General features: G+C 36.4%; 2 protein-coding genes across 2 annotated transcripts; both read right to left on the bottom strand.

Annotated features, from left to right (window-relative positions):
- Nucleotides 1-400: 400 nt before the first annotated feature.
- Nucleotides 401-5,266, bottom strand: LOC106107697. Its single transcript, XM_013288676.1, has 6 exons — nt 5,225-5,266; nt 5,024-5,114; nt 4,131-4,262; nt 3,453-3,568; nt 1,843-1,927; nt 401-791 (listed from the first exon to the last, which is right to left on the bottom strand). Exons 2-6 carry the CDS (start codon nt 5,067-5,069, stop codon nt 703-705), a joined length of 468 nt encoding a protein of 155 aa, XP_013144130.1. The 5' UTR covers nt 5,070-5,114; nt 5,225-5,266; the 3' UTR covers nt 401-702.
- A 2,316-nt stretch (nt 5,267-7,582) lies between these two features.
- Nucleotides 7,583-14,174, bottom strand: LOC106107549 (transcription factor Maf-like). The gene is made up of 9 exons (XM_013288426.1): nt 14,114-14,174; nt 13,600-13,683; nt 12,421-12,629; nt 11,815-11,876; nt 10,710-10,931; nt 10,091-10,145; nt 9,799-9,951; nt 9,374-9,455; nt 7,583-8,740 (listed from the first exon to the last, which is right to left on the bottom strand). The coding sequence occupies exons 3-9, from the start codon at nt 12,604-12,606 to the stop codon at nt 8,580-8,582; spliced, it is 921 nt and encodes a 306-aa protein (XP_013143880.1). The 5' UTR covers nt 12,607-12,629; nt 13,600-13,683; nt 14,114-14,174; the 3' UTR covers nt 7,583-8,579.
- Nucleotides 14,175-14,180: the final 6 nt, after the last annotated feature.

Below are 14,180 nucleotides of genomic sequence, written 5' to 3'. Positions count from 1 at the left end.
ACCACACTCATCAGACGAAACACGGAATTGCTTCCATTTGACGGCTGAAAATTTAGTATTCACAATAAATCAATTTGTCTATTTTAATATAACAAAGTAGAGATTATTTACCAATCACTTTTAATACTACAGTAAAAAAACGACGTTTTTCTGTATAAAGTATTTATTCTTTTATTTGCAAAAAATATTTAAAACAAGTTAATTTTCTTTTCCTAGAATGACCTTAGTTCTAAATGTCATTGAAAATTCTTAGTAAAAAACTCCTGAGGAATATTTTATTTAGTAAATTAATACAATAGTTAGATAGTTATTAATATTTATTATATTAAGTAGTTTTTTAATACAATAAACGTAGAACATTCATTTTAAAACATATATCAGCTATTTTGTGGGATTATTCCTAACCGTCACCCCGCTGTCCCCTAGAGGGGACAGATGAGAATTAATTCTCGTCCGTCCCACCTTTTAGTCCCACTAATAAGGTGACAGATGGAAGGGTTAAAGTTCCAACCGTCCGGTCGTTGTAGGTGGGACGGATGAAACTTTTTATTCGCACCTGTCCCCCCGTGGGTACAACGAGGTGACAGTTGGGAATAATTAATTTTGTGTATGTTTTGAGACAGATATTTTAATTGGTAATTTAATATTGTTTGTGTGTGTGTGGAGGGGGTGTCAGGGAGAGGGTGCGAGGGTGTGGTGTGGTCAGCCCCCGCAGCCGCCGCGCTTGCAGGCGGAGCGCTTCGGCGGCCGATAGGAGGAGGTGGAGGCGCCTCCACTCAGCGGCAAGTAATCTGAAATATTTATATTGTTTAACATATTGGCGCCGTTTCTGCCGCACGCTAACAGATGGCGCTGTGCCGAGAATGTGATGTACTAATACACGATGTTTAAATTGTTTTCTCGCCACATTTATTCTTTTTAGATCTCAACCCCTTCCAAGGGCGGATCCCAGTCTTGGGCTTAATCGGACATCTGCAAGTGCGCACCGTACTAGTACAATTGGGAAAACGTACTAGTACACACTTTTAGTACCTTTAGTACTTCAGATTTGTGAAAACACAATACATGAATAGAATATAACGAGGGTTATATATTACTTCACATCAAATTTTAAGCAGGGTCAAACATATGTTATTAGCGAAAATAAATTTAGTTATGAATAATTTTATCCACTTTTAATTCTCATTATCGAAGGAGGATGCTTCAATCTGACAAAAAGGCGAACACCGATATCGTGTAGTGTACTAAAAGTACTAAATGTCCGATTAACAGAAGCCGTTCGGTAACGTTACTTTTTAGTACATCGTACGTGTACTACCCAAGACTAGCGGATCCAGTTTTGGCGTCAAGGGGGAGACACATAGTCGTGGTCACGTTAAGAGCTTGACGAATATGACCCATGACCCCCCCCCCTGAATCCGCTCCTGGCCCCTTTGAGGTTTGGTCGAGATCGTATCGTGTTATATTCGTTATTATTGTCGTTGTGTTTTGTAGGAGACAAACATATTGATAACCAAACTAGAGAGTGTCACATCTGTTTTTCAATATCAGATTTCGAAACTATATATTTTAACATATCAACAAACATGACTTTTGTTGATCAAAACGTGGTATTTCAACTTATTTCCTAAGTTAGCACACTAGTTACAACTAAGCTCATTAGTGACTTAAACTCGACTTGTAATCTACAAGTTCTGGGTTCAAATCCTAAAAATACTGTTTTTTATCCTTACTGTTATAGAAAACATTGCCTGCATCAGAGAAATGTGAAGTGAACCCGCAGTGCAGTCTGGGCCTGGTCACCCTTAGGGTAGACTCCGAGCCCCTCGGTAAAACACTCACCATCTCCCGCACCCAGCCTGTGTCCTCCGTTCTCCTCCAACTTCTTCAACTTCTCCACCAGCTCCGCTCTCTTCCGTTCTTCACGCTGCAATACAACTCTCGTTATCTGTACTAATCTTTCTAATATTATAAATGCGAAAGTTTAGATGGATGTTTGTTAGCGTTTGTAGCCTAAACTGCTGAACGGATCTCCATGAAATTTGTCACAGGTTTAGAGCATAGTCTGGAAGAACACATAGGCTACTTTATCCCGGGAATAGTTACGGTTCCCGTGGGGTTCATTAATTTAGTTTTTTATTGTTTATGTCATTCTGCAACGGTTCAACATATCTTATTGAAATTTGGCACAGATATAAAACAAAGTCTGGAGTATACTTGGGATAAGCTGCATCCCCGATAAATATCCGGTTCCCGAGGGATACGTAGCTTTTTGTAATTTATATAGTTTGTATGTTTTCTAATACCACGCGGGTGAAGTCGCGGGCAACAGCTCATATAATATAGCGTAAACACACTACTTTGTGTCGTAGGATGTCAATCCCAGTATATTTTCGAATAATTCTTTCTTTAATAAAAAGCCCTACACTAATGACAAGCTTTAGGCTATATATTTTCACGCTATTAAACTTAAGGGGTAAATAAATTGGATAAAAACCTTCATGTGGGAAAGGGACCATAAACTAAGAGCTGCCAACATCATGGATTATTATGGTAACGGTAATTTTGACATTTGCAATTGACAATTTGACAAATGCAAACAATAAAATAAAGTTTTTTTTTAATTAGATGTGGATGGAGCCGAATAGGGACAGCTCCCACATGTATCACAATACAATCTGTTCCCGTTTATAAAAAAACTTTATTTTACTGTTTACATTTATCAAATTCTTAATTGCAAATATCAAAATTGCCGTTACCATAATAATCTTGCTTTCTTGATGTTGGCAGCAACTTATGGTCTCTTTCCCACATTAGGGTTTTTATCCAAAATATTTTACCCCCTAAGTTTAATGGCGTGAAAATATCTAGCCTAAAGCGTGACGTAAGTGTAGGGCTTTTTATTAAAAATTAATGTTAATGTTGGCATCTTGGAGTTTTTGTCCTCTTCCCGCATTACGGTTTTTATCCAATTTATTTACCCTCGAAGTTTAACAGCGTGAAAATATATAGCCTTACGCCAGTTGTAAGTGTAGGGCTTCTTATTAAAGAAAGAATTATTTAACAATGCACTGTGACTGCTTACAGCTTACATAACAAAGCAGTGTGTGTTTACGCGTTATCATATTAGTATAGACAGCTTTTGCCCTTGACTCGGTCCATTTGGAATTAAAAAACCAAAGTGATTAGCGTGTGTTCTTCCATGTGCCAAATTTCATCGAAATACCTATTTAGTCAAACATCCATCCATCTAAACTTTCTCATCTTAATTCTATTACAAATGTGAAAGTTTAGATGGATTTTAGAGTTTGTAGCCTAAACCGCTGAACAGATTTATAAAACTTGTTACAGACATAGATGATAGTCTAGAAGAACACATAGGCTACACTTATTTTTTAATTCCACGCAGAGTCGCAGGCGAAAGCTAGTTTAGAAGTAAGATAAGTACCGACCTCTTTCTGTTGTATAAGTGCGTCGTTGGAGGCCTGCTCCAGCAAGCGCTGCTGGCGCTCGCGCGCCGCCTGCACCGCCGCCAGCCGCGCCAGCCGCGCCAGCGCTACGTCCGGGTCTACCCCACAGAAGTTACACCACACTGTTATTATATTGTACAACACGCTGTTGCTTGACACTTTATCCCCGTCTAATTAAAACGAATAATAAATACTACAGCCTATTACTTAACTTCAGATAATGTAACTTTCTAATAGTGAAACAATCTCTAAAATCAGCCAAGTTTTTGAGTTCTTTAAACACAAATAAACAAATTATTTCTGCTTATAATTTTAGTATATGCATAGCATGTATCATTTACTTTCATATCAAATCCCATCAAAATCAACCAAGGTGTTCCTTAGATTACTCAAAACATACGGACGGAGGAATATTATAAATTTGTTTTTTATTATTAACAATACAAAGAACACTAGAATTTTCTTATCGACTCTCTTTTGCCTATAAATAAGTAGCATGCGTTCTTTCAAACTATCCTCTATGTCTATGTTAAATTTCATTAAAATCCATTCAGCTATTTAGGCTACAAACTCAAACAAACATTCATCCATCTAAACTTTTACATTTATAATATTAATATGAAGATTGGCCCTAAAAATGTCACCTACCATTAAGTTTACCTTTATGATATGCTGCATCCTCCCTGTGTTGCCGCCAGCGCTCAATTCGAGGGATGAACTTGTGAGCAGCGTACAGCGCAGTCGCAGACACACCCACTAAGTACCAGCCGTATGAGGCTAGGAATTGGAGCACTGAAATAAATTGTACATATATCTTTATCAGTGGTAGAGAGTAAGGAGTAAAGTTATGGGGGCATATTATAAGGGATGAATCGCATGTTACAAGGAAAATGTTACTTATGAGTGTACACCGAAAGAGGTAGACATAGAAAGAGATGGATTGTGTAAAAGGTGACATCAAGAAGGGAGTGACTGAGATGACATATGATAGTTATTTGGAGGACAAAAACCTGCTGCACTACAGAAGTGGGATAAGAAGGAGGATGATAATGATATACCTTTAATATCCAACTAAAACACATGATAATTTAAATGTACTGTCATTTATTTTTATCTGTTGTACAAAAGAGGACATCCTGCCACTGTGTTGATAATTCAGGCCGTTTTAATGACATTACTATGTTTTATAAGTAGAGAATATAGAAACAATCAATATTTTATATAGAATTACTATATTGATTAATAAAACTAGCTACAGTCATTGAATCTGGCGATGCCATAGTAATGATGGGACTAATACGACAAAGCGTCACAATAACCAATAAGACAGCTTGTAAATTTCTCTGCATGTAAAAAGGTGACCGAATAGCACTCATTTGTTTTTTTATTATTGTCGTCAGTTTGCAATAAGAGGCGGAATTAGTGTCACTGCAATACACAAGACAATTTGGGCCAGTGGAACTCCGCAAATTTATGAAACTGTGTAAAACTATTGCTTGTCTAAATAATGTTCACTAAAATATAATTATTCGTAATATAGTAGCTGTACTTACCAAAAGTTATTGGGTTAAACATCGTCGGCTCTTCCACCCTATCCATTTATACAGATTCTCGAACTCCAAAAACTTGAACCTGACCTCGGGTCTGTAATGTTTAAAAAGTTTAATACCGCGTAAATATCGTCTAAATACTTTCGTTGTTGAACTTTTACATACAGTTTATGATAAATAATATTAATAAAAAATACTGAATACCTAAAATTTAATTATTTCACAATAATGACGTGTTGAAAAATAAATAGATTTTTGACGTTTGTAAACTTTTGACATATTTATTAGACATTGACAGTTTATTGTCCGTACATCAACTACAGATTATAATTTCGAAGAAGTATTGAAAATTAAATGAAATAATTGCCTTTTCATTATTTTATTTGTAAATTACAGCTATTTGTAAATTTGCTCTGTTTTGTTCAAAATTTACTAACCCTTGACTCTACAGAAGTGTTATGTGGGACTTAAAATACCAGTTGAAAAGTTCAGCCAGGAGTTTAATAAAAGACAAAGTCGACATTACAAAATATTCGATTTATTTTGGTTTCAACATACCGACACTGGTACATCTATATTTACACACAAAATATACAACCCATTCAATATTCCCTAATCCAGAGCCACGGGAGCCACAATAACTTAATTCCACTTGACAAGCTAGTCTTAATTACATCACAAAATATATAATTCTCATATAAGTACAAATCAGAAAAGTGTACAATGTAGTCTTCACTGTTCACGCATGCAAACAACCAATCACAAGAGACCTGTGTGACGTCACGGCTTCTGATTGGCTGAAATCCAGCAGCTGAAATTTATACATTTAACAGTAAATTGCTTGTAAACATAATTTATCACAAATTTCGGTCATTATTACTAAAGAATCTATATAATTTCGTTAGTAATCTAGGCTATGTGCAGGTACACTAGACATCACATTTACAATTAAACATAGAATGGACATTACATACAAGTTATCAAACAATTTCATCTAATTCAAATATAGACAATATTTACATAATTTCACATTATAAAACATAAACTACATCCTTGTCTATACCTTGTGCTTACACAAATGGCCCAATACTAAAACTTGACAAGACCACATTTAAACACAGAACCATAGTTTGTCTAAACAAGACACATTAGTTTGGCAATTCACGTGACAATTTAGTAGGCTTGGGTTATGTAAAATCAAGCATGAATCCTAATTTAAGTCCCTTTCTCTTTACCACCCTTTTCTTATAAAGAGAGGATGGGAAGGGAAAGTGGATTTGATGGTGGAGGAGATGTATAAGAAGGGGCAATATCCTCTTTATGTGCATCTCCTCCTCCGTCGTAAAAGGGCAGCATCTGCAATTGCGGATGTCTATGGGCAGCGGTCGCTTCGCCATTTTGGCGGATTCAGGTGGGCGCTTGCTCGTTTGCTACCTTATGTTATAAAAAAAATCTTTTTGATTTTTGCTCTTATAGAAGTTGGAATCAATAGATTCATAGTTATATCTTATGAATTAAAAAAACACTGTTTTCTCAAATTAATAATGACCTGCAGAACCATTACAAATAATGAGAGTAAATAAATATTTATTACTACTACAGCTACTAGATTTCGCTATTATTTCTGTCATTACTAAATTCTCTACATTATAATCAATACTAGAATTGTCCTCTAAATTAGATAATAAAAAAAAAATAAGTTCGATAGTTCATAATTGTTCACTGCGTGTTTCGTCACTACGATACCTGTCTATTAAGTACGACATTTACCTTCATACAAATTGAATTCAATACTTCATATGCGTCATTTATCAAACTAATCTATCTTATTTAGATAAACTATATATTTAAAAATTTCGATCTATCTGAATGTAAGTGGCGGTTACTTTGCAAAGTTTTATTTATTTCAGTATTAAACCATAAGTTGAGTATGGCCCCTAAGGGAGACTCTCTGTGTACGAAAATTACAGCACAATGCATCCACTTGATTAATTTGCATTGATTAACTTAGTTTTTATGTTAAAAAAAGAACATTTTGTTACAAAATACTTAACCAAACAAACTTATATACAGATAAAAAATGAGCGAGTTCTTAAAATAATTAGCTGTCAGATAAATATAAAATTAATTTAGCTAATTAAGAATAATTAAAAAATAAAGATGGTCAACTAAAGCAGAGATGAATTTTCTGCCACAAATTGACGTCACCAGAGATAGAAAAAAGGGTAGAAAACACCCCCTACCCTAGAATCTCCAAAAAAATATAAATCGTCAGTCTTTTGCATTCCTTTTCACAACTTAAAAATATATTTTGATGAAGTTATGTTAAGTTTTAACTTTTTACACTTGTTTCTTGTCCATGTTCAAAATATCTTATTTATTAGGTTACTTTCAACATTCAAATAAATTGTGCTAATATGTCTGTTATATAGAATAATATAAGGGCCTGTCCCACAACTGGCTGATAGAGTCTCAGATAGCTTAAAAATGACGTCACTGTCAGATAAGGGAACAAAATCCGATATTTCCATCACATAAGGTATGAATTGCATGTAACAAGGAGGCAGTTATGAATACACTGGTAGAGGTAGACATAGAAAGAGATGGATTATGTGAAAGGTGACATCAAGAAGAGAGTGACAGAGATGACGTATGACACAGTTATGGAGGACAAAAACCTGTTGCTCTACGGGAATAGGTTAAGGATGGATCTGACTCCATCATATATTTTATATGTTGAATTATTTTCAGACAATTTACAATTTAGTGGGACAGGCCCTAAATTCAACATATTCAGTTATTATATGATTTTAAAAATCAGTCAAATGTTAAGTACTCAGTATACAGGGTGTTTAATTACCAGTTAAATACAGCAAACTGTTACATATTGTTCATATTTCAGTAACGAAATATTTACAAATCAATACAGAATTTATATCCTAAACTGGCTGTAGCTCGCGACATCGCTCGTGTGAAATTGAAATAGCAAAAACAGCCTATATTACTCAGTGATAAAAAAGATTTATGATGCAAGAATTTTTGAAATTGGTCCAGTAATTTTTGAGTTATTATTACATGCAAAAATCCAAAAATATAAACACTTCCTCTTTGAGAGAAAACAGAATTGTGATTATAAACACAAATATAATGATTGTAATTGAATTAAAAAAAATACTAAACAATTCATGTTTTTTCTGGTAATTAAAAAACTGTATTTTAAGTTTATTTCCCATTTTCCAATTAATAACTAATGTTTCTTACTATCAACACATCACAAAGACAAGAATTATAAACAGTTTGACAATAAACATTTGGGTTTCTTCATTCACTGGTCATATACAACTTAAAATGTATTTCTCTAACATATACACAACATCCAGTGTTTACAGAACTCTCTACACATAGTACATACTCACCGGTACATATCTTCATATAATGGTCGGCACACACTTATCCAATTACTATAAACTCTGTTTTAGCACACTATCACTGCTTGATACACTGGTGTCCTTCAGCGGAGCACTCACTTGAGGGTGCTCCAACTAAGGCAGCGCTGTCTTCAGTTGCCGAGCAGACCGCGAGCCTTCGCCGTCAGACGGCGCACTCGCCCCCGGGAGGATATGGACACCGGGCCTCCGGACCGCAGCGAGCCGCCAGACCCGGAGCCCCCGGAGCCCCCAGACACGCCCGCCTCGCCTTCACCTTCCCCCTCACCGTCACCTGATACAAGATTTAAATGTACAATTAGGGAATCTACCAGTTATACACTTTTATAAGACAGTCGTGTAACATTATGTATGCAATTTTTTTAATATCTGTGTGAAAACAGTCCAATGGTACATTGGTATTTTTTTTTATGGAAAAAGCGGGCAAACTAGCAGCTTGGTATCAAATGGTCTGAGGCCCATGAACATCCGCAATTTTTATTATTATAGCGTTTTTGAACCAAATAGGTTATTTAGTTATAAAAGGCAGAGTTTAGTTGCAAAGATCGACCATTTTTCTGTAAATAGAACACCGCGTATTTCCGAGATTGCAATAATCTTAAAAATACAATTCTCAAAGTTATAAAAATATATTTTTTGCTGTTTTCTAGAACATAGTGCATTCCATCTTACTAATATTATAAATGCGAAAGTGTAGATGAATGTTTGTTAGAGTTTGTAGCCTAAACTGCTGAACGGATTTCGATAAAATTTGGTATAAATGGATAGACCGGAAGAACACATAGGCTATTCACTTTTTTTTTAATACTACACGAACGGCTTCGCGGGCGAAAGCTAGTCATTAATATTAACAAAATTAAATTTATACTACCTTTTACCATAATTTTAGCTAAAGATATGTACTGACCGTGTCCATTGTGTGCGTGCGCGTGCGCGTGGCCATTGAAGTAATTATGGTCGCTGGTGTGCGCGGCCGCGGTGCTCGCGCCCTGCCACAGACATTATTACTCGCTCAGTAAATCATTGACACCAACAACTCCTCTTTCTCTAAAGACTCCAAAAATGTAAAATAAACCTAAATAAGAGTGTATGTTACATATAATTGGTGTTTGTTAGTTTGTAGCCTAAACTGCCGAAGAAATATCGATGTCGTTTGTCACAGAATACAGGATAATTAATTGTTTCTTTAATGCCACGCGGAGTCGCGGGCAAAAACCAATATGTAATAATGGTCACTGCATTGCCCTCTAGCGTAGATCATGGTCTGGTGTGTGGCATGGTGTGGCATTGTGTGGCATGGTGTTGCATGGCGTGGTGTGTGGGGGGTGTCACCTGTGTGGCATGCCGCTGCCTGCGGCGCGCCAGCTGGTGCTGGTGGCGCTGGTGGCGGTGGTGGTGCGGCAGCCGCTTGCTGATGGCCGCTATGGAGTCCTCCTCGCTGTCCTCGTTGTAGCGGCGCGGCCGGCGCGTGCGCAGCGACACGCTCTGTAACATGCACAAAACCACAATATTAATATAAAAAAGGAAACATTTGTATTTTAGTATGTATTGAAATAATTCAAGAACTACTGGGCCGATTGAAAAACTCACCATTAAAAAGCTATATTATCAGTGTATCACTTACCCTGGCATGTCCCCGGTGCGAGGGGCCCGCCTCCTCCTCCTCCTCCTGCCGCTGTCTGCACACACACACACACACACATCACTAAATACTCTATTAATTCTAACTAATGTTTCAGATTATTCATCGGAACATAAAAGAATTTTCTTCGTGTTAAAACGACCTCAAACTATGACATAGACAAAGCGTCACAGAACAACTTAGGAGGTGATTGTGGTGACCCCCTAGGGGGTCGTGATTGTAACATTGAAAATGCAGTTATCCGTTATCCAATAAACCCCCTAAATTTTAAATTTAACTATACAAAACTGAAATTCATACTTATAAAGTATTTTTCATGTGAATATCTCTTTAAAAAGATTATATCAGAGCCTTAATTAAGGAGAAAAATGAACTGAAGCCGCCATTTTCTGACCACTGATCAACTTGTCTTTAAGACTCTTTTTTTTATCAACATCTACAAACTCTTGTTCCGTATTCTTTATTGCACAGTTTATATCTTTTTTATTTTCTTTTTTTTGGTTGCGTAGTCCTTATTACATCAATAAGTGCCTTTTTTTCTATTCATTTTTTTCCATTATTAGATAAGACTGACTCTTGGTGGTGATGATGATGATGTTACCTGTAGAGCAGCAGCGGGGCGTCATCATCAGTGGAGTACCGCGGGCGGTACGAGCGGTCCGACTCGTAGCGGCGAGCGGAGCGGCGGGCGGAGCGGCGAGCGGAGCGGGAGCTGCCTGACCCGGAGGCGGAGGCGGAGGCAGACCCGGACGCGGAGGCGGAGGCGGAGGCAGAACAGGACTCGGATGTGGAGCAGGAGGCGGATGTAAACCGCTCACGAACACTATACACAGTAATAATAAAACACTACAAACATCAAAGAAAAAAATTGAAATAAAAATAAAATTACAGTAATTGAGATTTAAATTCAATTTTTTCTTTTTCAATTTTCATTTTCAATTTCTCTCGTCAATTTTGAACATGACATGGTAATAGAATATACTGTATGACACTCTGAGGAAGACGAATCAAATGACACATCATTTAACAAAATTAGTTCAGTAGTTTGTTAAAATACAATTTACATACATAAACGTCTACACACAAACATTACCCTCTTTGTCAGTCTGATAAAAAATGCCTTTTAGTACGTAAACATATATTATAGTTAAATCATCGACCAAGAGATGGCGCTGTATTCTGTTGTATTAAATTTTCATTAAATGAAATTATTGTAAGACTGCAACCGTTATTAAATATTATATTTTTATATAAGAAGCAGTAGTAAAATTGTAATTTATTACAAATGTAACAATATATGTATATTACTGGCTGCATAGACATTTTATAGAATAAAAAAGGAAGAAAAAGTAAAACGGAAAAAAAAGATAGAATGTCAAGATGAAAAAAAATGATGTCAATAATTTTTGTTATGTTGTAAAATGAATTTAAGTAAAAATGAAGAAAAAATTACAAAAAAATGGTGTTAGTTTATTGAGAAAACATATAAAGTCGACGATTTTTATCTATACAAATATTACGAGTAAATATTAGTATTTTTGTGTTGAAATAACTAAAAAATTTCTCAACAGATTTCAAAAATTCGTGTACCATTTAAAAGTAACATAGTGAATAAAGTAAATAAAATTATTCAGTGAATTATCAGAAGTGAGTACAGTAGTAAGTGTGTCAGCGCCAAGTTCCCTGACAGTACACAATATACATACCGTTTGTGCGGTCGTCTGGTGCTGCCCGAGCTGCGCCTGCGCACGCGCTTGCGCTGCGCCCCCTGCACACAATACTACTCGTAAACTTCCTACGTAAACTACTATAAGTCAATATTTTACTATTTTTAAGTACTAGCTTTCGCCCGAGACTCCGTCCGCGTGGAATTTAAAAAAAAGTGAGTAGCCTATGTGTTCTTCCAGACTATCCTCTACATCTATACCAAATTTCATCATAATCTGTTCAGCAGTTTAGGCTGCAAACACCAACAGACATCCATCTAAACTTTCGCATTTATAATAATAGTAAGATTATAGCGTTTATATTTACGTGATTCGAATTTTGATATTCGAATTTTACATAAACTTTAACCAAGGTTTTTGTAGTAAAGAAAACCTCACATTACAACCCTCATATATCTGAGATTTAAAAAATATATGTATAGTCAAAATGCACTGTAGATTTGAAAATATATATTCATGTTTGATGCGTAATCAACATTAAGTGTTTCAAATTTGGTATTATAAAATTATAATTTCAAAGATAGGACAGTTTACATAGGAGCCATCGTAATGTCATTCGTATCGTATGAGGCGTGTGTAACTCACGTGTAGATGTGCGGGCTCGTAGGTGAGTTCCACCTCGTCATCCGCCAGCTCCTCCTCCAGCACCTCGATGTGGGAGCGCTCCGAGCCGCGCCCCGACACGCCCCCAGACTCTGCCCCCGACACCGCCCCCGCCCCCGCCTCGGACTCCGCCCCAGACTCCGCCCCCGACACCTCGGACTCCGACATCGTGCCGTTCGCCACCGATTCTTCTGGAAATCATTTAGTCTTAATATAGATTACCGAAAACCATAGACGGACCACAGATTCAAAAAGATATATAGAGGGGGTGTAGTTGACTTGAGATATTTTCACATAACTAACGCCATCTATTGATGGATCCTCAAAACCATTATATTTAAACTAGCTATCGCCCGCGACACTCCGCGTGGAATTAAAAAAAGTGAGTAGCCTAAGTGTTCTTCCAGATTATGCTCTACATCTATGCCAAATTTCATCGATATTCGTTCAGCAGTTTTGGCTACAAACTCTAACATCCATCCAAACTTTCGCATTTATAATATTAGTAAGAAGTAAGATTAATTGCCAATAAGTCATTTAATAAATGTTTACATTTTATAACAAAAGATGGCGCTATTTTTAATTTTTGTAAAACATTTTATTTCAAGGACATCACAAACGTGAGATGGCACTAAATTTAACAACATGGTACCTTTCAAAGAAGTTACCTGTGAAAAAAATATTATCTAATGTACACATTTGTTACATATCTTTGAGTCTTACGTCAATATTAATGTAACACACAACAAAGGCAAGAATGTAGAATGTAAAAGAGATGTCATTAGTGTTATCTCTGCCTACCCCTTTGTATAACAGTACTAGCTGTGCCCATGTGACTTCATCCGCTTTCTTCTTATTTTTATTGTTCACATTTGTCAAATTCAATTGCAAATGTCAAAATGACAACATGATGACAAAGTATGGCAACCTTGCTTCCTTAATGTTGGCAGCAACTAATGGTCTCTTTCCCACATTAGGGTTTTTATTCAAAATATTTACCACCTAAGTTTAATGGTGTGAAAATATAGCCTAAAGCGTGACGTAAGTGTAGGGCTTTTTATTAAAAAAAGAATTATTCAAAAATATACTGTAATAGCTGACATCTTAGGCAACAAAGAAGTGTGTGTTTACGCTTTATTATAATAGTATAGATAATAGTACCTGTAGAGAAGAGTACCGGAGCCCGACTGGTGGAGGGTGCGGGCTCTGTGCTGCGGGTTTTACTCTTTTTGCCCACGCCTTTGCCTGCGGATAGAACACATTTTATTACATTGTTAAAACCTGCGGCTTCATCCGCATGAAATTATGAAAATTTTACTTTATTGTTTATATTTCTCAAGTTATTAATTGCAAATGACAAAAAAACATACAGACGAATTGAGTACCTCCTTTTTTTTTTTTGGAAGTAGGTCAAAAATTTCATGACAATGACAAAACATGGCAACCTTGCTTCCTTGATGTTGGCAGCTTGTACTTTATGGTCCTTTTCCCACATGAAGGTTTTTTCTAATTTATTCACCCTCTAAGTTTAATTGCGTGAAAATATATAGCCTGAAGCGTGACGTAAGAGTAGGGTATTTTATTAAAAGTAGAATGATTCAAAAATATGGTGTGATGGCTGACATCTTACGTCACAAATTAGTGCGTTTCCGCTTTATATACTAGTATAGTTTACCTTTGTGGTTGTGGTTGTGGTTGTGGTTGGTGTTGGTGGGCGTGTCGTCGGAGGAGTGCGCGTGCAC

Source organism: Papilio polytes, unplaced genomic scaffold (genome assembly GCF_000836215.1).
Source record: "Papilio polytes unplaced genomic scaffold, Ppol_1.0 DF821956.1, whole genome shotgun sequence".
NCBI classification, from domain to species: Eukaryota; Metazoa; Arthropoda; class Insecta; order Lepidoptera; family Papilionidae; genus Papilio; species Papilio polytes.
This window is presented reverse-complemented; position numbering and strand designations above follow the sequence as displayed.